General features: G+C 36.4%; 3 protein-coding genes and 1 long non-coding RNA gene across 5 annotated transcripts in view; 3 read left to right on the top strand and 1 right to left on the bottom strand.

The window, feature by feature from the left end:
* Positions 1–1,168: 1,168 nt before the first annotated feature.
* Positions 1,169–3,376, top strand: LOC111492409 (pentatricopeptide repeat-containing protein At5g40410, mitochondrial). Its single transcript, XM_023141747.1, has one exon. The coding sequence runs from the start codon at positions 1,450–1,452 to the stop codon at positions 3,331–3,333; it is 1,884 nt and encodes a 627-aa protein (XP_022997515.1). The 5' UTR covers positions 1,169–1,449; the 3' UTR covers positions 3,334–3,376.
* A 999-nt stretch (positions 3,377–4,375) lies between these two features.
* On the top strand, positions 4,376–5,674 carry LOC111491951 (protein GDAP2 homolog). The gene is made up of 3 exons (XM_023141055.1): positions 4,376–4,828; positions 4,904–5,168; positions 5,267–5,674. The coding sequence occupies exons 1-3, from the start codon at positions 4,699–4,701 to the stop codon at positions 5,490–5,492; spliced, it is 621 nt and encodes a 206-aa protein (XP_022996823.1). The 5' UTR covers positions 4,376–4,698; the 3' UTR covers positions 5,493–5,674.
* Positions 5,675–14,645: 8,971 nt separating this feature from the next.
* Positions 14,646–16,272, top strand: LOC111492284. 2 transcript variants are annotated; one of them, XR_002719845.1, is made up of 3 exons: positions 14,649–15,172; positions 15,742–15,993; positions 16,126–16,272. It is a non-coding gene; the product is annotated as an uncharacterized LOC111492284 (long non-coding RNA). The 2 variants fall into 2 exon arrangements; XR_002719844.1 differs by having other exon boundaries at positions 14,646–15,172; positions 15,742–16,272.
* A 1,498-nt stretch (positions 16,273–17,770) lies between these two features.
* The window catches only part of LOC111492280 (enoyl-CoA hydratase 2, peroxisomal), a 7,388-nt gene continuing 2,385 nt past the window's right edge, over positions 17,771–22,773 (bottom strand). Inside the window, exons 4-11 of the mRNA XM_023141568.1 lie at positions 21,345–21,415; positions 21,148–21,220; positions 20,990–21,029; positions 20,730–20,802; positions 20,467–20,617; positions 19,685–19,755; positions 18,429–18,602; positions 17,771–18,114 (exon numbers count right to left, since the gene is read on the bottom strand). Of these exons, the coding sequence (XP_022997336.1) occupies positions 18,027–18,114; positions 18,429–18,602; positions 19,685–19,755; positions 20,467–20,617; positions 20,730–20,802; positions 20,990–21,029; positions 21,148–21,220; positions 21,345–21,415 (741 nt within the window). The 3' untranslated portion in view covers positions 17,771–18,026. The remainder of the gene's footprint in view (positions 18,115–18,428; positions 18,603–19,684; positions 19,756–20,466; positions 20,618–20,729; positions 20,803–20,989; positions 21,030–21,147; positions 21,221–21,344; positions 21,416–22,773) is intronic.

The following is a 22,773-nucleotide window of genomic DNA, read 5'->3' as shown; positions in this document are numbered from 1 at the left end:
TTTTTTAAAAAAAAAAAAAAAAAAAAACCATAAACGAGAGGCATATTTTAAAACTTCAAGCATGCAAAGTATCGTCGAAGAAAACAGTCTTAAAAGTCTATGCATTTGAGATCTCGAAAACATGTGGCGTGAAAAATATAAAAGCGAAAGATACCTCAAAAGGGTTTCGATAATTTTCTACTTTACGAACATATATGAAATAACACTGAGATATTGGCGCGGCTCAATCAGATTCAGCTAAGCTTTAAACTCACGACATGCACAAGTAGCTAGTGCATGTCGTGCAGCTGGTAAACAGGTACTGATCTGAGTGAACCGGGTCAATATCAGAGCGGCTATTTCAAGCTAAACAAACACACAACTCCATCTCCTCCACAAAAGGGGTTACTCAAAGAAGAAGAAGAAAGAAGGAAGGGAGGTGTAAGATGGCATGAAGAAGAAAGAGAAGAGGGGTTTGTTTGTGGGAGTGGGGAATGTCTGAGAAAGATTGAATTTAAGAAAGAGTGGTGGGAGGGGAAGGTGGAGGCCGGCAGGCATTAAAGACAATGCGCTACCAATACCCTCCCACAGGACCAATGCATTCAATGAGCTGCACAAGCTTCAACCTCATGGATATATATATTCCCACTCCTTTTCTTCAAAAAAATTCAAACTTTTTTTTAAAAAATAAGTAATTGATCCAAAAACCCTAACAAATTCAATGTCTTTTTGTGTTTTTCGTTTATTTTTAGGCCTATTTTCAATCAAATGGGCATACATTATTAACTTTTTTTTTTAATGGGGCAATCGTTTTCGTCCTCAGTAATGCCTATCTCCTCAACTGCCCGAATGTCTTTGTTAGACGAAGAATGAGGAAGAGAGTGGGGAGAGATTTCTCTTTGTTAGCAAAATTTGGTCGAAAACAAAAGTTATATTCTCCACCCCTGTTCCCGCTCAAATCTCCGACTCGTCCCACACCGTTGAGAATATAACATTTAGTTAAAGCTTAGGTCAATTAATAGGACACGGTCGAGTAGGTTAAGTAGTTAGATAATAGTACTTTTCTTTATGAATTGGAGGTTCAATCATATCCGTCCTCTTCCATTTTTATTAATGATATTTTAAGAAATTAAATATCATAAAATAAAAAAAAATAAAGAAAATAAAGAATTTGGTCGTCTTCTTAATGGCTACTCGCGGAATCTCTTCTGAGTTCACTGCTCGAAGCACCAAAGGGGAGTTGGTTTCTTACCCTTTTTCTTTTTCATCATTAATTCTTTATTTATTATTTTTCAGTCAAATTTGTTCCTATTGGTTGTTTCCTCATAAATATACACATTAATTTCGATTTTATTTTATTTTATTTTAAAATTTTAAAAATGTAGAATTATAAAATTAATATTTTAAGATATAAATTCAATTTCTTTTTGTCAATTTAAAATATTGTATCGTGTTGAAAGATCATGGTAGATGGTATTTTTGTGTGGATTTTGCTCGTTGTTTCTGCTTCCTACAAAAAACTCCACCCGCCTTCGCCAGGAATGTTCAATTCTGTACAATTTCTTCAACCAATCAAGAACACAGTACCCACTTCTTCTTCGGCCATTTCACCCCATTCGTCATTGCGTAGCTGCAGAAGCGCTTGTTTCAGCGTTAGTGATCGCTGTAAAATCGTGCACTTCCATCTCAAGTTGCCGGGGAATTCATGCCCGAGTAATCAAATCTTTTCTTTATAGAGATGGATTCATTGGGGATCAGCTGGTCACTTGTTATAATAAATTGGGCTATGCTGAAGATGCACAGAAGGTGTTTGATGATATGCCTGATAGAGATTTGGTTTCTTGGAACTCACTGATTTGTGGGTTTTCCCGGTGCCTTCATGTAACTCTCAAAGCCTTTTGTACCATGAAGTTTGAAATGTCAGTTAAACCCAATGAGGTAACAATTCTATCGATGATATCGGCTTGCAACGGAGCTTTGGATGTAGGGAGGTATATTCATGGCTTTGCTATTAAAATTGGTGTTTCTTTGGAAGTTAAGGTCGTTAATTCTTTCATTAACATGTACGGAAAGTCTGGGGATTTAACATCTGCTTGTAGATTATTTGAGGCTATTCCATACCCGAATATAGTATCGTGGAATTCAATCATTGCTGCTCGAGTTACTAATGGCTGTGCAGGAGAAGGAGTTCATTGTTTTAATAAGATGAGAATGTTTGGAATGGAGCCGGATGAAGGAACTATCCTGGCTCTGCTTCAAGCTTGCGTGCACTTGGGTGTAGGAAAGTTGGCTGAAAGCATTCATGGGTTAATCTTCTGCTCTGGTCTAGGTGCACAAATCGCCATAGCCACTGCACTTTTAGATTTGTATGCGAAATTGGGAAGATTAAGTGCTTCATATGATGTCTTTGGGGAGGTGGGTTGTGCAGACAGAGTTGCTTGGACTGCCATGCTTGCAGGATATGCCGCACATGGGTTGGGTAGGGAGGCTATCAAGCTTTTCGAGAACATGGCTGAGAGAGGCTTGGAGCCTGATCATGTCACTTTTACTCATTTGCTTAGCGCATGTAGTCATTCAGGGCTAGTCAGAGAGGGGAAACGTTACTTCAATTTGATGTCTGAGGTATATGGAATTGAGCCCAGGATAGATCATTATTCATGTATGGTTGATCTACTCGGTCGCTGTGGTCTTTTGAATGATGCTTATGAGGTGATACGAAGCATGCCTATGGAGCCCAATGCTGGCGTGTGGGGTGCCCTTCTTGGTGCTTGTAGGGTCTATGGTAACATAGAACTTGGTAAGGAAGTTGCAGAGCATTTGATTCATCTGGAGCCTCTGGACCCCAGAAATTACATCATGTTATCAAATATGTATGCAGCAGCTTGTTCTTGGAAGGATGCTGCCAAAGTGAGGGCCTTGCTAAAGGAGAGAGGCCTGAAAAGAACCCCTGGATGGAGCTCCATTGAATATGGAAACAAGATCCACCAGTTCTTCGTGGGCGATCGATCTCACCCCGAGACGGAGAAGATCTATTCCAAGCTTGAAGAATTGCTTGGAAAGATAAGGAAAACTGGATATAGTTCCAAAACAGAATATGTTCTGCAAGACGTTGAAGAGGAAATCAAGGAGGATATGATAAACAAGCACAGCGAGAAGTTAGCCATTGCTTTTGGGCTTTTGGTGAGTAAAGAAGGAGACCCTTTAATCATTACAAAGAATCTTAGAATTTGTGGAGATTGTCATAGCACTGCAAAGCTCATATCATTGATTGAGAAGCGTACCATTATCATCCGAGATCCAAAACGCTTTCACCATTTCTCTAATGGATTCTGTTCTTGTTCAGATTACTGGTAAGTTTTTAGGGTTCTTCATAATAGATATCCGTAGTTATCAATAACTTCATTATTTGTTGAGCTTGTGCTGAATTAGTCCGGGTTTTGGTCTACTGTATAATAGCTTGATTTGTTCTTTGGGTCGTAAAAAAATAAGTACGATCAATACGTTGAAGGAAAGTCAACTTGTATCCATGCCCTTTATATTGGCTTCGAGTTTGCTCCTAGAAATATAGCCATCCCCACCTCCTCACGTCAATTCCCAACCTGATACGAGCACGTTGAACTTTTTAGCGAGAAACGAGAAAATCGAGAGGAGTGTTAGAAGTGACAACAGAAAGAAGACCTTTTGAAAATGATGTGCTGCTTTGGATTACAAAACCCAAAAATAGCAAGTTTAAATACGAATACGGATTAGAGCGTGTGAGAGATGATTCTGTGACAGGTGTGTATTCCTCTCAAATGTTTTCCTTTCCTTTTGTGTTAACTTTATATGTATATGACAATTCGGCAAAATCATGTTTATTCTATCATACATGATTTATCTCAAAATGTATGGTAGAGGAGACAAAATAGTTATTAATTCACATCCAGAAGGCTTTCTTTCAAATTATTTTCAACTAATTTTATCACACACTTTATAAAACATTTTCTCCCAAAACATGATTCGAGTCTTGACCATACGTCAAAATTGTTCACGAAATATGATTTTTACGTGGTCGACTTGTTTGCTGGTTATAACAAGTATCGCGAGACCGATATCTCATTGCTAAAAAAGTTTTATTGTGACACTTGACCTCTTAACTTAATTTAGTACTATGTTGAACTCTAGTGAAATTACAAACCTTTGTGAAGGAGTGACTTCTATCTTTTACATGGAAGCACGTGTGGGAGACTCGATTCGTTCCTAGTAGACAATAGATTACGTACCGACTTTATTCCTACGGTTAGAGCGGTCTATTGGGTGAGCTCATCCCTTAGTGTTCACAATTGAAGGCGTGAACACATGTTCTTCGGTGATTAGGCCACACGACAAGCCTTGATTTATCCTTATTTATCTGAAAACAACTATGATATATTGGATATGACAAAGCTCTGTTTCTATCTAATACATAAATTCCATCTCACCTCTTAACAAAACAACCGGCAAGAAAGTTAAGACCAACATTTACCGACCGCCCCTACGGCCCTTAAGAATTATACACACGGCTGGGAGGATAAACATCCAAGGCTGGGCAGAGCCCCTGTCTTGTCGGATAAACCCCCCCACCGAACCCACTCGAATCCAATCCGACCCATCAAAACGAACATGCTTTCGAATATTCCTCTGCCATTTCCCCATTTTAAACCCCGAAACCCATAATTCTTCAACCTGTCTTTTTTCATCATGAACTACTCGGTTTCTTCTTCTCTCTCCGACCAACTTCACCTCCTTGGAAAAGCCGAGGTTTTTAAACTCCATGGTCGTGATAGAGCTGGCCGCAATGTCTTCCTCATTGTTGGAAAACACTTTCCAGGTACCGACTTTCAAAACAGAGTGTGAGTGTGAGTGTGTTCTGTTTTACTTATGGTGATTGCTGTTTTGGTTTCAGCTCGGTTCGTGAGCACCCAGGCTGTGAATCTCTATCTGAAGGATAAGATTTTCCCCTTCGTCAAAGATGGGCCCTTCACGTTGGTGTACATTCACACAGATGTTCACTGGACAGAGAATTTCCCTGGAATCTCCAATCTCAAGGCAATCTATGAGTTCATTCCAACAAACATTAAGAACAACCTTAAAGCTGTTTATTTTGTCCACCCCGGTTTGCAGGCTCGTCTGTTCTTCGCCACTGTCGGCCGCCTAATTCTGGGCGCCGAGTAAGCATTCTTCCTCCCCTGAATTTGAACTTCCCATTGCTCAAAAAGCCAAAAAGACCATATCTTTATGGTGGGATTCTTTATTTGTTGACTTGCAGGCTGTATAACAAAGTGAAATATGTGAAAAGAGTGGAGTTTCTATGGGAGTATGTTAGAAGGAAAGAGATAGAGTTACCGGAGTTTGTGTATGATCATGATGAGAAATTGGAGTTCTGTCCTGTGATGGACTCTGGCTTGGAAAGTGATTATCTCAGGCTCTTCTCCGCCTCGCCGTCTGTGGATTCTGCGGTTTCTACGTACTCCTCCATGAGGTGTTTTGCTTGATGGTGAAGACTCAATGATGGAGTTGGGATACATGGGTCTTTTTGGGTTTTGTTGTAGGAGTTCTTTTGGTAGTATTGGTAGTAAATATTGTGAGTAGGGACTTTCCGTAGGCAAAGTTAAAAGGTTTATGAGCTTTCCTTATAAAGAAACAAATATAAAGGCAGATGATTCTTCTGAACTCAGCTCCATTAGTTTCTCGCCTGCATATGCTCCCAATTCATAATTACGATAGCTTCAACAGGCTACTAACATGATACGCCATAAATACATACAGTGGTCGATTGTAGCAGATTCTATGAACTCTTTGGCTTCCTGTAGTTTGGAGCCTTTCATTCAAGGTCTCATGTTACAAGAGTGGATTTGGTTTGCTCGATCATTCATAAGACTTTGTTCCTTTGCTATCTTAGACCAACCTAAAAAGCATTGGTCCATTCCTTGTTGTTCAATGGGGAGTAATTCCTCTCTTCTTTCTCTTGGTTGAGGTGGTTGGTGGGTCTTGAGTTTGGTGTTTTCAAGGACAGACACAATTCATGGATGTTTCATTACTTACCGATGCATTAGGAGAAGTCGACCATGCATTGACAGTATTAGAATGGGAGGATTGGATAGAAGAGATTTCTTCACTTTGTGAAATGTCGTTCGGCAATCCTCCTTCCCCGTGAACCACGCAAGCATAATGCTCGACTCTTGGAACAATGCCAAACTTACCAAGCAATCCCATGTGGCTGCACGCCAAGAACATACACAAAAGAAAAACACTCTGGTTTTGTGGTTCCTTGCCGCATCTCTTCAAAGAGTTCAAGAGCTTTAAAACCTCCTTCACTTTGAGAAAGACTAGATATCATTGCATTCGATGACAATATCTCGAGTAGCTATGGAACCTAAGTACACCGCTAACAAATATTGTTTTTTTTTTAGTTTTCCCTTTCGAGCTTACTCTCAAGATTTTTAAAATGTCTGCTCATGATAGGTTTCCACACTCTTAGAATATTTCGATATCCTCTCCAACCGATGTTGTTTCTCACAGGAACCGTCTAAGCACACATGTATAGATAAACTCATTATGGAACCCCTCCTCACAAGGCATCAATAAAATCAGCTCCCAAGTCTCTAAATCCATCCTTTGCACCGCATACCCCAAAATCATAGTAGCCCAAGCAATAGGTCGAACACCTTATAAGCATCCAGCAGACACCCAATTTTGTAATACATATTAAGAAGCGAACTGCCAACAAAAACATCATAAAAGCCAGAAATCTTGATCGCAAGGGCATGGGACTGTATCCCACCTACCGTTTCGAGTGAACTTTGAAGAAGCTGTGAAAATCCTAGCAGAAGTGTGCGCATTCGGCAGTGTTCTCCGCGGCAAGTCCATGATACGGCGCCTTTGCTTCTCATACGCTCGAAGAAGAGCTTGGGTTTCACAACGCCTCTGCATTCGAACCTGTAGAGAACGAACCTGTAGCAGCGATGCTGACGAAGAAGAGTAGGAAGATTCAACAACTCTGATTCGATTCAAATGAGGCGCCATATGATAATGGGCTGGGCCACTTTTGGTTCATTCTGCTTTAGGCCCACATACAGTTATTGGGTCATTCATTCTACTTTTAGCTCACACAATTATTGAGCCGTTCATTCTACTTCTAGCCCAAATACAATTATTAGGCCATTCATTATACTCTTAGCCCACATCAATTTATTGGGCCGTTCATTCTACTCTTAGCCCACATAAAATATTAGGCCGTTCATTCTACTTTTAGCCCACATACAATTATTGGGCCGTTCATTTACTATTAGCCCACATACCATTATTGGGCCGTTCATTCTACTCTTAGCCCACCTACAACTATTACCCATTCATACTACTTTTAGCCCACGTACAATTATTGGGCCGTTCAGTCTACTCTTAGCCCACATAAAATATTAGGCCGTTCATTCTACTTTTAGCCCACATACAATTATTGGGCCGTTCATTTACTATTAGCCCACATACCATTATTGAGCCGTTCATTCTACTCTTAGCCCACCTACAACTATTACCCATTCATACTACTTTTAGCCCACGTACAATTATTGGGCCGTTCAGTCTACTCTTAGCCCACATAAAATATTGGGCCGTTCATTTTACTCAGCCTACATACACTTATTGGACCGTTCAATCTACTTTAGCCCACATACAATGATTGGGCCGTTCATTCTTCTTTTAGCCCACATACCATTATTGGGCCGTTCATTTTACTCAGCCCACATACCACTATTGGGCCGTTCATTCTACTCTTAGCCCACATACAACTATTAAAATTTTGTAAAATTAACGGATTTACTAAATGCAAAATTAATTTTTTTTTTCTATTAAACATAAAATTTAAATGGGATGATTTTTTTTAGAAATTTTAAAAGTTGATCAACTAATTTAAAAAATGACTAATTTTTTTTATTAAATGTTTTATTTTCCTAATTATTATGACATGACACTCTCTTCTTTTCCTAATAATTCTACCCACGTTTTGATTAATAATTGCCAATAATTAGTTTTTCTTCTTTTTACTATTGATTTTTTGAAAAAATAAAAATGATGAATAGTAAAAAAAAAAACTATTTAATAATTGACAATTCTCGGTGTCTTCACCCGGTCTTGATTAGTAAAGAACTCGATCAACTAAACTCAATTCAAACGATAGAGGCAAACCCTATTTTTCGGCTAAAAATTCTATAAATTTAAAAAATCAAAGGAAAAAAAAAATTGTCCATTTGGGTTGAGTTTGCATTGAAAAAATTTATATGATATAATTTATTTTTGTATAAACTAATTATCATTCTGTTTAGCTCCCCTAATTTTTGGAGATGTTGATTACTATATCTTTGACTTTGTGTTGGAGTGTTCTTAGAGTGTGCTAAGCTGAGCCCATGTCCCAACACACTTTGGTTATTAGTTTATTGATTGAGCTATGGATATATATATACATATATATATATATATATATTATAAGGAACACTCCACACTTTGTCCCTTTTCTCTCAAACCTTTTTCTCTAAAGACTCAAATCTGTTATAGGTCATACCCACATCTCTCTATCTATTCACTTTCAGCCATGTGGAATTCATCAAAGACTAACAAAACACATACTTTTTAAAAACTTAAAGTGGCAGACAATGCATAATTCTTAGCTACTAGTGCCTAAGTACACATTTTTCCTACAAAATTCAACTCATTGTTCTACACCATATTGGGTTTTGAGGGTAGCTTTAAGAATTCGAAAACAAAATCGAACCCCTAATGTTTAATTGGTTGAGCTATAAATTATTGATCACTCGGAAGGGAAAGGTAAAAAAGAATCATATCTACTAGTGGTGGGTTTGGACTGTTACAAATGATATCAGATCCAAGCACTGAATGATGTGGCAACACGACGCTGGCCCCCAAGGGGGTGGACTATGAAATCCCACATTGGTCGGAGAGGGGAACCAAACATTCCTTATAAGCGTGTGGAAACCTCTCACTAGTAGACGCATTCTATAACCGTGAGGTTAACGGTAATACGTAACAGGTCAAAGCAAACAATATCTCACATAGAAGTTTGAATCCATGACACTCGAGTAAAACAGAGGTACATAAATAAACCGAGACAACATCTGAATAAGAATAATTTGAAAGTTACTATCCTACCTATACTAACAAGACGCACCTTCATTCCAGTGACTCAATCATAATTTTCTTTTTTCAAGAAAACGAGTGAGAGCAAAATACATTGAAAGAATTCGAGTTAGCCTGTAGAGATAGTCTTCATTCTTATAAGCAACAAACAAGTCGAATATGGATTCCAAACCCTAATCTAAATTCTGAACATGAAACGTTACACAACCCTAATCTCTTCCCACACAAAATATTTTTATTTTGTAAAAGATTTGAAAAATGAGAGTGGGAGAGAGCAAGTCACATGGCATTAGAAAGTGGAGAAGACATAATCTCTATCTCACATCTATCACAATCATAAAACCCATCGCATACAAATCTCTAATCTTTAATTATAATATATGCTTTTAATGTGAACAAATAGCATATTATATATATATATATATATATATTGGTTTCCTCGCGTGACATCAATAATTTAGAGTTTGGTTAGTAATTCTAAAACTCCAATCATTATATATTCTCTTTATCTTCACCTAAAGTTGTTCCTCCAAACAAGTTAATATGTTGCTTTCTGTCTCTTTCTGAGATTAAAAAAAAACATAAGTTGTTGTGTTTTTTTTTTATCCATGGCTGCAGCTGGTTGTTGTCTCCTCCAAAGTGAGCTACAACTTAGGCGCATGGCGATTCCCCCATTTGATGTTCAAACTTTGAGAACCAAAAATGGGTTGCCTTTATTGCCTATCAAAATGGCCTTTTAAAGACCCAACAAAGATAAAAGCTTTGTAGTTCATGATTCTGCCCATCTCACTTGCACCAACCACCATGATAATTCATATCAATTATTATGTGTTCTTCTTTTTTCTCTCTTTAAATCTCTTGTGAAAGGGTCAGAATGAATCCATATATACATATGGACCACAACATTATGCACCTCACAATCATTATCAATGGTGGGTTCCCATGCATTGAGCTGCGCGATACCCAAAACGCTATTGCCTCACTCGAGTCCACGTTGGTTGGGAGGAGAACCAAGCATTCTTTATGAACGTGTGGAAGCCTCTCCCTAGTACATGCGTTTTAAAAACTTTGAGGAAAAACTCGAAAGAAAGAGGCCAAAGAGTATGTCTAAACAATACCATCCTTTATAATCTAGAGCTTTCGAGTCTTGTTATAACATAGTTTAACTCGGTATTAGTATTAAAAATCTTGTGTTAGTTGGGTTTTTGTGCTAATTTCCTAATTCATTATGGAATTTAAGCTTTTAGGCACTGAAGCCCACCAATAACAGATCGACGTGGGATCTCACAGGTTCAAACCAAGAGATCTTGTGTTCAAACCCCTTGACTAACTAATATTGATAGTCGACATTAGGTTTGATATGCTCGGATTAATATCGACTCGGGCTTTGTGCAGGTAATGACAAACATGAAACTTTTGGGTAAGTAGATGTTCAAAGGTGTGGCATAGTGGTTGGAAGTAGAAAAAAGAGTGTTCCCCACCATCGCACCATCAAAGCTCATGCCTTTTTCTAAAAGGAAAGAACGAAGGTCGAAGGAGTAAAATAAAGGTGGCCAATTTGGAGTCTCTCACACAGCCAAAGAGGAACAAAAAGCATTAACCTTTTCTCCATTTCTCACAGTTTATGCCACAAACTCTATAAACACACAAGCCAAAATAAAGTTGATTACTTTTTATCCTCTTTACCGTGTTTCGGTCGTTGAAATTTGAATATCTCGACAGTAATTATTTTGAGTAAATGTTCGATGTTTGGAGAGAAACTACCAAAATATCTCTATTTTATATTTTAAGGTTATTAGTAAAATTAGGTCTGTCTCCTATTGAATAAGTCTTTCTGGATAGTGTAAACTTCATTAACTTGAAATTTTAGTACTCGAAAATGTTACCGAAAATGGCTAGATATTTTTTAAATAAGAAAAAGTAAAAAGTTTGAATTTTAAATAATAATAATGATTAGAGTAACTAAACCCTAAAGTGAATCATGGGTTTTAGTGGAATTAACACTAATGACTATGAGAATGGCTACACCTTTTTACCCCTTTTTTTTACCTTTTTCTCTTTAATCTTAGATGTTTTGTTTGGTAAAAGGGTATTTGAATTTTGAAATCAAAACCAAAGCTTTCTTTTCAAATCTAAATGCTGAGAACGAACAATAATAAGAAGAAGAACAAGAAGAGAAGTTTCAAAAAATAGAAGTAAATTGAAAGGGTCGGTAGAAAGGAAAATGATAATCGATGTCTTACTCATTGAATATAATGATCGAATTCACGAACCCATAACATTTTTACAAAGAATCGAATTATCGATCGATAATTTAGAATGATAATCGATGTTTTACCCGTTTTTGGGATCGAATTGAGGAACCCGTTTCGGTTTTCAGTTTCCAATGATTTTAATGATGACCAAAGTGGGGGGAGTTATGGAGGTTGAGCAGTGCAGTCTGGTTGGTTGCTAGCTGGTATGTACCTTAAAAGAGAATAATGGAAATAAGTCCAAATCATGCTCTCTCCTCTCTCCCACATCGGATTTCATTTCATACCATATTGGTTCTTCTTTGTTCATTATTAAAATGGCAGAAACATTCATTGGGTTTGGTTATGGTGTGAGGAGGTAGGTTTAACACCATTAATATACTCATTCTCCACCACATCTCATGCTTTTTGTTTAATCTTTTTATGCCCTAAATTTTGCCTTCCTCTTCATGCATTTCAAAACCACACAAATCTATGCAAAAAGTGTAACGTTGTGGGAGTTACTTCTTTTATTAGAGGCAATTATAGTGCGAGAGGGGCTTTATAAAGAAGCGTGGGCTTTTGTGGGTGTCATGAGTGCTACTCGTCGAGAAGCCACCATTGTTCATCTCTCACCCTAAATGGAGGAGAACGAAACATTGTTTATAAGAGTGTTGAAAACTTCTCTCTAGCATACGCGTTTTAAAAAACTTTAAGACAATATCAATTCGTGGTAGGCTCGGGCTATTACAAATGATATAAAAGCTAGACACTAAATGATGTTCTAGCGAGGAGATTGAGTCTCGAAGGGGGTGGATATGAGGCGGTGTGTCAGCAAGGACACTGGGCCCCGAAGGGAGTGGAGTGAGGGGTCCCACATCGATTGGAGAAGGGAACGAGTGCAAGCGAAGACGCTGGGCTCTGAAGAGAGTGGATTGTGAGATCCCACTTCGATTGGGGAGGAGAACTAAACATTGTTTATAAAAGTGTGAAAACGTCTCCCTAACGTATATGTTTTAAAAACCCTAAACCCTAAATACCCGAACATTCATGGGGCGGTTTAAAAGGCACTCATTCAATATTATTAGGGTTTGAAACCCCTTTTGATTAATGGCATTTGAATTGGGGTTTTGACAAAATGGGTAAGTTTGTAAGTCAAAAGGGTAAATGTGGGAACTTTTTTGTTCCATCTCCACTAGAAAGTGCATAGGGGATTTCCTAGGATTCCATAGTTAATGGTGAAAACTGAGGTGGACCCATCAACGAGGGGTGTGTTCCAAAAGTGAGTGTAGGCCACTAAACCCCTTTGTATTGACCATTGGTAAAATATATAACAACTCATCAACTCAAATGTCAATATGCCTTTCCTTTTCCTTTTCTTTATATATTCTCTGTCTTTATCACAATTCTATGGTCAATTCCTCAATCAGGGCTTCAACTACCGTTCATATTTGTGATCACAAGGTTGGGGACACAGAATTTAGTAAAGTTTAAGGATTCGTGGATGTTAATGTAACATTGATTAACAAAGGTGTTAATTAAGTGTGTTGTGTTCCTAAGTAAACAACGTTGGACATCTCATTGCAAATATGTTACGGGGGCCGTGAGAATCATTGTCGTTAGTACTAGAGATTGTTTGACGTATTTGTTTCATCATTAATGGTTCAAGTTGTTTGGTTATGATTTGTGATCATTGAGCGATAAATATGGAATTCCTTGCAACATGACACGTTATCTACTTGTTGTCTTAGGAAGTCATCCATCATAGAATTGTTCTAAGCTAAGCACGTTTAACTTGGATTCTTAGTATCACTTTTATTCAAATGTGGTCTCGATTCATTCATACATCTCTCATTTATTTGAGTCACATTGACTACCGATGTAAATCAACATCGACATCGATTAACAAATTCTTTATCCTTTTGACCTTAACGTTTGATAAAATAAATATATAAAGGGTATTAGTTGAAAATGAAAAGTGGGTTAAATAAAGGCATGAGTGCTATATGGGTTGGTTCCTACTTGGTCCTATATTTTAATGTTTTATGCACATTTTACGTTTAAAATTACTATTTTAATCCATATAATTTAACTTTGATACCAACCAAGATTTAAGGCTTCTAGTCTGGCGTACAATAGCTAGCAAATGCACTCGTATTTTGTTTAGCACCGTATGCATCATCACGAGACCTTTTATAGTTCGATAAATTAGATCGGTAACAAAAATGGTTATATATATATATATATTTTTTTTTCATAAAGATAAGAATAATAAAAAATAAAAAGTTATTAAAAAAAGTGACGAAATTGAGTGGTGAGTTAGAAGAGTGGAATCCTCCATGGTTTGCTGCCCAAATGGTTGACAAAGTCTATTCCAAATGTCAAACAAGCTCTTTGTCAATTTCCATGGTTGGACTTGTTATAATATAATATTTACGCGAGAGGGCTAAGTCTACTACTAACATATATTGTATTATTTAAGTTTTCTCTTCTGATTTCTCCTCAAGATTTTAAAACACGTCTGATAGTAAAAGGTTTCCACACTCTTCTAAGGAAGATTTCGTTCCCCTCTCCAACTAATGCGATATCTCACAATCCAACTTCTTAGGAGCCCAACATCCTCACTAGTACACAGTCCGTTGGATGACTCTGATATCATTTATAACCGTCCAAAGTCCCTCACTAAATATTGTTCTCTTTAGATTTTCACTTTAAAGTTTTAAAAAGAGTATTAGTAGGGAGAGATTTACACACCTTTCTAAGAAATATTTCGTTCATCTTTCGGATCAATGTAGTATTTTACATTTAGTTCCTATATTTTCTATAAATTTAATTAACATTATCTTCATAAATTTTCAAAATGTGTTCAAGTTACATCTTTTGACAAGGCATGGCCACCACAAGGCAACATAGCTACATAGTTCGATGCAAGATTTTAGTTATACTATCAATCCAACGAATAAACAAACGGGTCATAACAGATTCAAAACTCAATACTTAAATGATCAAATATTAGCATTAAAAAGTTCGATAGCTCGATCTCTCACTCAACAAAGCCAGTCAATGAGAGGCAATGGCTTAACCATGAAGACAATGTCATACCTCAAAACTGGTACACGCAAGCAAACACATAGGTACACACAAACAGCCCTAAACGCATACGTTTTAGGTTTGAAACCGATGTTTCTCAAAATCTGTCATCTTTTTGTGTTGATATTATGATATGTATTGGCATCAAAACCGAGGGAAAGGCCAAGAAATGAGCCCACTCCATCCCTTCTCACTCACTGCGCTCTCAGAAAAGACAGATTACAAAAAAGAAAGAAAAAAAGCATTAGTTGTTCATCAAGAACGAGGAAAGTAAGGGGAGGAATAACTATGATGATCCTTTCTGTGATGCTTCTAAATATCAACCCTTAACCAAACTTCTCTCTCCTCATTTACTCCTCTCTCTCTCTCTCTCCTCCTCCTTAAATTCTCTCCTTTTCTTTGCTCTATTTCATGGCTGCGTTTCAAGGAAGAAGACGACGAAGAAGATGAGGCTCTTTCATGGGGGTTTCTCAAAGGGTTTCCAACAGAATTTATTGGCATTCTGTCCACCTCAAATACCCAAAACAAGGTTTATCAACAAAAACCTTAAAAATCACGAAAGCCCTTTGCTTTGTGTGTTGTGTTGTGTTGTTTGGTTTGTTCTTTCAACTTGGAGGTGGGCATACTGCCAATTGAGCTCTGTTTGGCTCCTCTTTGTAACACCCTCTTGATCCCTACATCCCTTCATCATCATGTTGTACGAGGTTGTTTTAAATTTTGAAAAAACATGTTTTGATGGATTTTTAGCTTCATGAATCTGAAATTTCACATAAAGTTTCGATTTTTGTGATGAATTTTTTGTGGGTTTTGTTTGTTTCATCTAATCATGAGGTTTTATTAAATGGGTTATCTTCATTTTCAATCAAATGCATCTTTTTTCATGAATCTAGGGTTTTCTATGAATTTTGAAAAACATGTTTTGTTGGATGTTTTAGCTTCATGAATCTAAAATTTCTCAGAAAGTTTCAATTTTTGTGGGTTTTGTTTGTTTCATCAAATCATGCGTTTTCATGAAATGGGTCATCTTCATTTTCAATCAAGTGGATGTTCTTCATGAATCTAGGGTTTTCTAAATAGCCATTTAGGGTTTATTTGATTATTTTTCAATTTTTTTTTAATGTATTTTTACAGCCGCAGTCATTGAGTTACCTACGTGGGCTCATGATTAAAGCCTGACAAAACCCATTAAATATTTTTCTTAAAAGACGATTGCTCATGTTCATGGCCTCCAAAAAGAGAGCATAATGTAATCTTAGTAATATCTTATTAGCAGGTTTCTGATGTAGCCGGACGGCGGTGGCGAGTTTCTGTTTTTCCCGACGACCAAGTGTGGTGGCGGCGGTGGTGACGGCGGCGGTGCAGTTATGCCACCCTTCTGCTACTGTCCCTATTAAAACCTCCACGTTAATTTAGTATTGAATTCCATGAAATCCAAGAGTTTAAGTGAATGAATGTATTAGATTTGTTGTTTGTTACAGGTTGAACCGTGTGGATATTGGGAGGTGGATCAAGAACACGAAAATGGGTGAGTAAATTTGATGTTTTTTTAAAGAATTTGTTGTGGGTTTGTTTGTTCTTCGTGGATCTTCTTTTATGTGGTAAAAGTTAATTATGACGATCTGTTCAATATTTCATGAAATTATTTGGGGGAAAATAGTGAGATGGCGTGCGAATTCTTGTCCCCAAAGTGATGGCCCAGCTAGCTAAGGTGGTTTTTCTTGGGAGTGTTGGTGGGTAATGGAAAGCCTTTTATTTTCTAATTTTAATCTTTCAAAAAAAATAAACAAAGAAATTCATGTGTTTATGAGCTTAATTTACTGTAAAACAAATAATAAAATGGTTATTAAACTTGAGTTTAGCGATTGTTTTTCTTCTCGCTTAGTTGCAATTTCTTTTCTAAAATCAAATTCACATCTGTTTGGATAATGACTTCTATGGAGTTTGTTAACATGTTCATGTAATTCCATGCAAACGTAGAGTAGATGACTTCTAATCTCCAAGATGGATATAATTTCGTAGTAGGAACTGATAAACATTCGAATCAAAGATTAATGTGGAGGAAATTTGTAAGATCTTACATCAGTTGAAGGTTCCTTGTATGTGTGTGGAAACTTCTTTAATAGATGCGTTTTATAATCATGAAGCTGATAGTGATATGTAATGGGTCAAAACGGATAATAATTGATAGCCATGAACTTAGGTTATGACAAATAGTATGAGAGTTAGACATTCCTTATATAGGTGTGGAAATCTCTTTAGTAGATGTGTTTTATAATCGTGAAACTGATACTGATATGTAATGGGTCAAAACGGATAATAATTGCTAGCCGTGGGCTTGGGTTATGACAAATAGTATTAAAGTCATACATCGGGCATTGTGCCAGTGAGGTACGATACATTCTTTATATAAACGTAAAAACCTCTTACTAATAGATGCGTTTTAAAACGGTAAAGATGACGACGATATGTAATGTGTAATGCGAACAAGCATCTACTAACAATAAATTTTGATTGTTACAGAATTTGTAGTATAGGTTCGGATAGGAAATGGGTTTGTAAATCTTTGTAAAACAAGGATTTTATTAAAATTGAGTGTATTTGTGTGGTGATTAGAGGTTTACTTACTTGGTTGAATTGAATTTCTTCACTTTGATACTCAAAGCACTCCATCGAATAGATGGATAAGTTGATAAGGGAGGCCAAGGTTAGGTTTGTAGTTGGATATCAAATTTGTATTTGTTTCCCTTCTTGTCCCACTCCTCGCTTCTGCACAAAATTTGGGAATCTTTATGGATTCTCTCTCTTTCCATTAAATCCACTTCCTCTTTCGTCTAATCAATCACTTCTGGAAAATTAACAACTCAAGAAACAACTGATTTAACATCTCCATAAAACAGATTCGGATTAGAAACTATTTTCAAGAGCAAAGAGTAGTGCAGATAAATCGTGGATCAAGATTAAACTAACTTGTATATCGTGTCCACGCTAATCTAGATCGTGTGTTCTATGTCCATGAATATCAAAATAAAACGAATGAGCAACCTGATATGGCCGAACGTTGAACGCATATGCTACAACCTTAAACCAATTAGGTATCGTGTAAAGGACACAAAGCTCATATACCATGTACACGAGTTCCTTGCTCTGTTTTTTCTTACCCGATGTTTAGCTCTTTTCTTTTAAGCTCCTCTTCTCCTTGGTGTGCTTTGTATGAGATTTAGGGCAATCTCTGAAATCGTATATCATGAACACGAGTTTGCTGCTAGCAAATACGACCATAAATTGAAGGGAAAAAATCGAGATAAACTCAAGCAAGTTTATAAATTCCATTCATTGCATTACCCACATACGTTTAAGATCTTTATTCTGCCAAGAAAAAAATGAAACATTTCAAAACAAAGAAGGATAATGTGATGTGGTTTGCTAGAGAACTTGGTCACCTCTTTCTTATCCTTTCAGGTGTTCTTAATATATGAATTACCCTAAAGCAGCAGAATGAGCAGAGGTCAACTTCTTCACTTCCAACATAATATATATGAAGGTACCTTTATAATAAATTTACAGTGACGAAGCTACATGATGGAGATCCACGTAGCCAGATAGCACAGCCCGGTTGCGCTCCTTTACCTTTGTCTGATAAAGGACCCTACATTGCATATGGGCAGTTCTGACATCAGTTTCTAGTCAATTTAGATCACTTCTAGAGGGTACCTGTAACTAAGTAAAAGCACTTTACAAATTCAACAAAATCTTTAGGCTTAAAAAGTATTTTGAAAATTTCGAAAAGCATTTCAATGTGCTTTCTGAAAATAAAAAAAAAAAAAACTTTAATGAGTGTTTTTTCAGAAGTGATTATAATTTTACTTTAAAAACAGTACTTCTTGAGTTATTTTATTCCATGTCTTCAAACATGACTTTAAAGTTGTAATCTTATACAAAGGAAAAGAAGTAAAATCATACCTCGACCCCTCAAGCCACATCTCCGTTACCAAAATTTCACCTGGGTACACATGCAAAAGAAACTTGCCTGATATGCATTTTACTTTGCTCGAGTCTCCTTTACACACGCATTTGATTACTGCCCGAACAGCAAATCCCAATGTACATAATCCATGTAGTATTGGCTTCGAGAACCTATAACATTGTGATTGAACAAATTTTTTGTCAATAAGCATTTGGACATCCAAGAGTTGGGGTCCATAGGTTAGAATGATAATCATTGCCCAGATACATATTGTGAGATCCCACATCGGTTGGTGAGGGAAAGGAAACATTCTTTATAAGGGTGTGGAAACCTCTGTCTAGTGGACACATTTTAAAACCTTGAGGGGAAGTTCAGAAAGAAAAGTCCAAAGAGGACAATATCTTCTCACGGTGGGCTTGAGCTCTTACATATATAAAAAACTAAATAACCTATATAACTCATTTATTTATAAATACTCCAACTGGTAATTAAAGATGGTTAGGATTGTTAAGGTGGCACCGGGTTTGAAGGGAATATGGAAGGATTGTTGCTTACCAAATTAGTTGATGCCATGGCTACTAGTTTAGGTTGTTCCTCAAGTGTTTTTACCTATTACAGGTTAGGGCACATTGTGGGGGCAATCAAGAGGGAAATATTTGGAAAAATAATTTAATAGAAAATTTGAAGAAATTGGAGAAATTGAAGCACCCCACTCTTTTAAAGGGATGACACTTAAACATTGGCCAACGCGGTACTCTATGATATCTCAACTTATTATACATCAAATATCAACCCTTCCGGTTCAAATGAAGCTATTATTGGCCTTACAAAAAGTTGGAGTTTGTCTGGGAAGTGGAAAAGTAAAGAATATTAGCTGGGGGCCGGTGTTGCTATCAAGTGACCTATAAGACTACCTTTAGCAATAAATGAAATCATAACTCCATTCCTAACATTATACATCAACTACTAAGTTTATGCAACATGAAATGCACAATCCGATTATAACTTGATTTTTTTATATAACCTTGGTGGATATGACACCTTTTGCCATGCCAAAATTGTGTAGCGAGCAATAGGGCATCCAAATATAAATATTATCAGTCCTCCATAGTCTAGGGGTGAGGATCTAGGCAGTTATATTCACGAGGTTTAATGAGATAAATGAACATAAAAAACTACGATGCAGACAACCAAAAACATAGGAAATAGGATCAAATAATAGCAGTAAACAAGATGTGAGCGAGGTACCAACCCTGCAATCTTCGCAACAATAGGATCGGAATGAAGAGGATTATAGTCACCTGATAACCTATACACTAATGCCTGCAGATTAAAATCACAAACAGAGTAAACTCAATTAACGCTACATCAAGATTAGTATGAGAACAATTCTAGTATTTGTATAGCAAAAATAAAAAAATTACAACCCATGAAAAACCTGTTAAGCAATGTTAACCTGCAAGGCTACAATACGTAAAATAGAAAAAGGAGGAAAATAAAGGCTACATATTTTAGAGGGTCTCTAGTCTTGGGAAATTTCTCAATTTGATTCTTGATCTTTTAAATTCATTAATTTAACACCTAACATGTTAAAAGTTCTCAATTCAGTGTTTTCGTTAAAAAAATGATAAGTTTTGTAAATAGAAAGTTAGTGTGCCGCTAAATATTTGTACATATTATGCAAGACATGAATTTTGATAATGGACATGTTGGATTTACTAACAAGCTAGTTGGAGTTTATGTGTCAAATTGCCAATTAACAATATGAGTAGCATCATGTCCACTCATCCGAACATGTCAATAAACTAATAATTTGATGATATAAAGTTTTTTTCTTGACAAATTTTAACAAATATATTTTAGAGGGACCTGATTGAGAAATTTAACATAGTAAGGGAAAAATTAAAATTTTGAAACAATAAAGCAAAGCAACAAATTGAGATACATCTAAACGATTAGGAACCATTAAATATATCTAGTCCAAAGCAAAAGAAATCAAACAAAAGTTTGTACTAGTGGTCATTGTCAACTTGCCTGAGATGGTCGAGTACAATCCTCAAACACCATAAAAGGCTGTGTTTTTGGAATTTTTCCTGCTGATCCTTGATTTTTTGGGTAGTTTGTGTAGGAGTAAGGGTGAGAAGAACTTGAGAATCCGCCAGCACCTCGCAGAAAGAGAGTTGTCCTGCCAAGTTTACCCAGTCATGGTCAATCCCTCCCATAACCACCTTATAAGCTATATTAAAATATAATAATTATAATAAGGCAATGAATAAAAGAAAGAAAAAATTGCTTACCGATTCATGCATAATAATTGTCCAGACCTTTTGTCATAACTTTTTGTCTCAATCTCAAGGATAGCTGCTTTTCCTGAAAATGATTATGAATATTTATTGACACTTCAAAGAAAAGGTTTAAAATTAATAGATTCGTTCTCTCATAAACCTCTTATATTGGACTTCATTTTTTTATAATTTTCATACAGATATAAGCATCAGAAATCAAATAATATCATATGAAAAAAAAAAATTGAATAATTAGTCGAACAAGTACAAACCTTTGTCATGCAGCCCAGCAAGAGAGATTTTGTTATCTAACTGCGCAAGTAAAACCCCATGAGATTAAATATATTTCAGCATGAAGGAATGCTAATACAAAACTGGATATGGAAATTACTAAAAGACAATCATTCATAGATCCAGTACGAATCCTTACATATCCCCTCGATGGCAGTGGCTTGTACAATTCAATGTATTGCTGACCATGAAGTAAGAGCTTTGGGTCATACCTGATGCCAGAGACAAAACAAGAAAGATAACAGAACAACTTTTACAAAAAGAAATGAAGATTACATTCGCATTGGCACACCAAAGAACCTTGCAAGCTTCTCAAATGTATGCATGAGTACTTACGACAGCCCTGGCAAGTTCAGACCCGTTCCCATAGTTTTGTGGATAAATAGAGCAGCAAATGTTGGCAAAACCTACAGAAAGAGAAACTACAAGTAAAAAATAGTAGACTAAGAGTCACAGACGTTTTCTGTGTATTAGAGTTATAAAAGTGCATTTCCTATAAAACCCTATCAACTGGTTTGTATGTTGGTATCTCAGCTTTATCTTGAGCGTGCAGGAAGGAAGTTGATGAAGAATCACATGGAATTATTTTAATTCCAAATTAAATGTTGTTTTAGGGAGAAGTGAGCCAAATATTAGAAAGATACATTAAAAGACAAAATAAACATAATCTGAAGGTAGGGATTCTGGTCTAGCAAAGGGGAAAGAACAAATTGATCAAGGGACGGGAGGAGAAGTAGGGGAGACAAGTGAGGCTCAGGCCTCCAAGGAAACAAGGCAATAAAGAAGGCAAAATTGTGTACATGGGAATGCAAAATAAGTGGGGGTATCTTTTTGTAGAGAACTGGAAGTAGAGAGAGCTATAAGAGAGCTTTGAGTGTCCCCCTAGTTACCCTCTTTTAAGACTTTGTGCTTGTTTCCTTTGAATGTATTAATATAATACTAGTTCCTAATGCTTTAACCAGTTCAATTGGCATGGTAATCGATAAGAGCCAATATAAATAATAAAGAGTTTAGAGGGAATGAGTTCAAGCAAAGAAGCATAGTCACAAACATGGGAGATGTACATGACGACACATCACTTTCTAAAATTTAAAACACAGACGTTTGGGATACTTTCAAATAGGCTAAAATATATATTCATCTTTAACAGTTGAAAAGCTCAAAGAATTTTATTCGCTATGGCTATGGTTAGAGATGGAAGATGTCTCCTACTGGTTTATATATAATCAATGTATATACACGATTAGATGAAAATATTTGAATTTAGAGGTCTTGCTACTTAGAGTTTTCTATTTAAAAGTTTATTCTTTTTCAATCTTTTTCAGAAAAATTTTCAAGCATATGTCCTAGCCTGTCCCAGCATGTTCAAGAGAAGAACAGAATAAAATATTCGAAACATTTTCTTGCGTGTCGGTCACATGTCCACACAAATTCATGTCCATGCTTCATAGAGTTCAAGTTTTGCTGACCCTACCAACGATTTGATAACCTATAAGTTTCAAATATGATAGAATTAAGAGGTTGTCCTATGAGAATAGTCGAGGTACGTGCTGGTTTGAACACTCATGAGAATCAGAAAAGAGAGAGAGAGAGAGAGGAGAGAGAGGTTCCTATCATTTCTGTACCAGAGTGATTGGGTTTTGGGTGCTAACAAAAAGAAAAGTGAAAGTGAGATTTGATGTATTGGAACAAAACAAAAAAAAAAAAAAAAAAAAAAAAAAAAAAAAAAAAAAAAAAAAAAAAAAAAAAAAAAAAAAAAAAAAAA

This window comes from Cucurbita maxima, unplaced genomic scaffold (genome assembly GCF_002738345.1).
Source record: "Cucurbita maxima cultivar Rimu unplaced genomic scaffold, Cmax_1.0 Cma_Scf00017, whole genome shotgun sequence".
NCBI classification, from domain to species: domain Eukaryota; kingdom Viridiplantae; phylum Streptophyta; class Magnoliopsida; order Cucurbitales; family Cucurbitaceae; genus Cucurbita; species Cucurbita maxima.
This window is presented reverse-complemented; position numbering and strand designations above follow the sequence as displayed.

Excerpts from the sequence above, each read along its gene's own strand:
- LOC111491951 (XM_023141055.1), top strand. The coding sequence starts at position 4,699 with ATGAACTACTCGGTTTCTTCTTCTCTCTCCGACCAACTTCACCTCCTT. Across the intron at positions 4,829-4,903 it reads TGTTGGAAAACACTTTCCAG|CTCGGTTCGTGAGCACCCAG; the intron begins GTACCGACTTTC and ends TTTTGGTTTCAG. Across the intron at positions 5,169-5,266 it reads CGCCTAATTCTGGGCGCCGA|GCTGTATAACAAAGTGAAAT; the intron begins GTAAGCATTCTT and ends GTTGACTTGCAG.
- LOC111492409 (XM_023141747.1), top strand. The coding sequence starts at position 1,450 with ATGGTATTTTTGTGTGGATTTTGCTCGTTGTTTCTGCTTCCTACAAAA.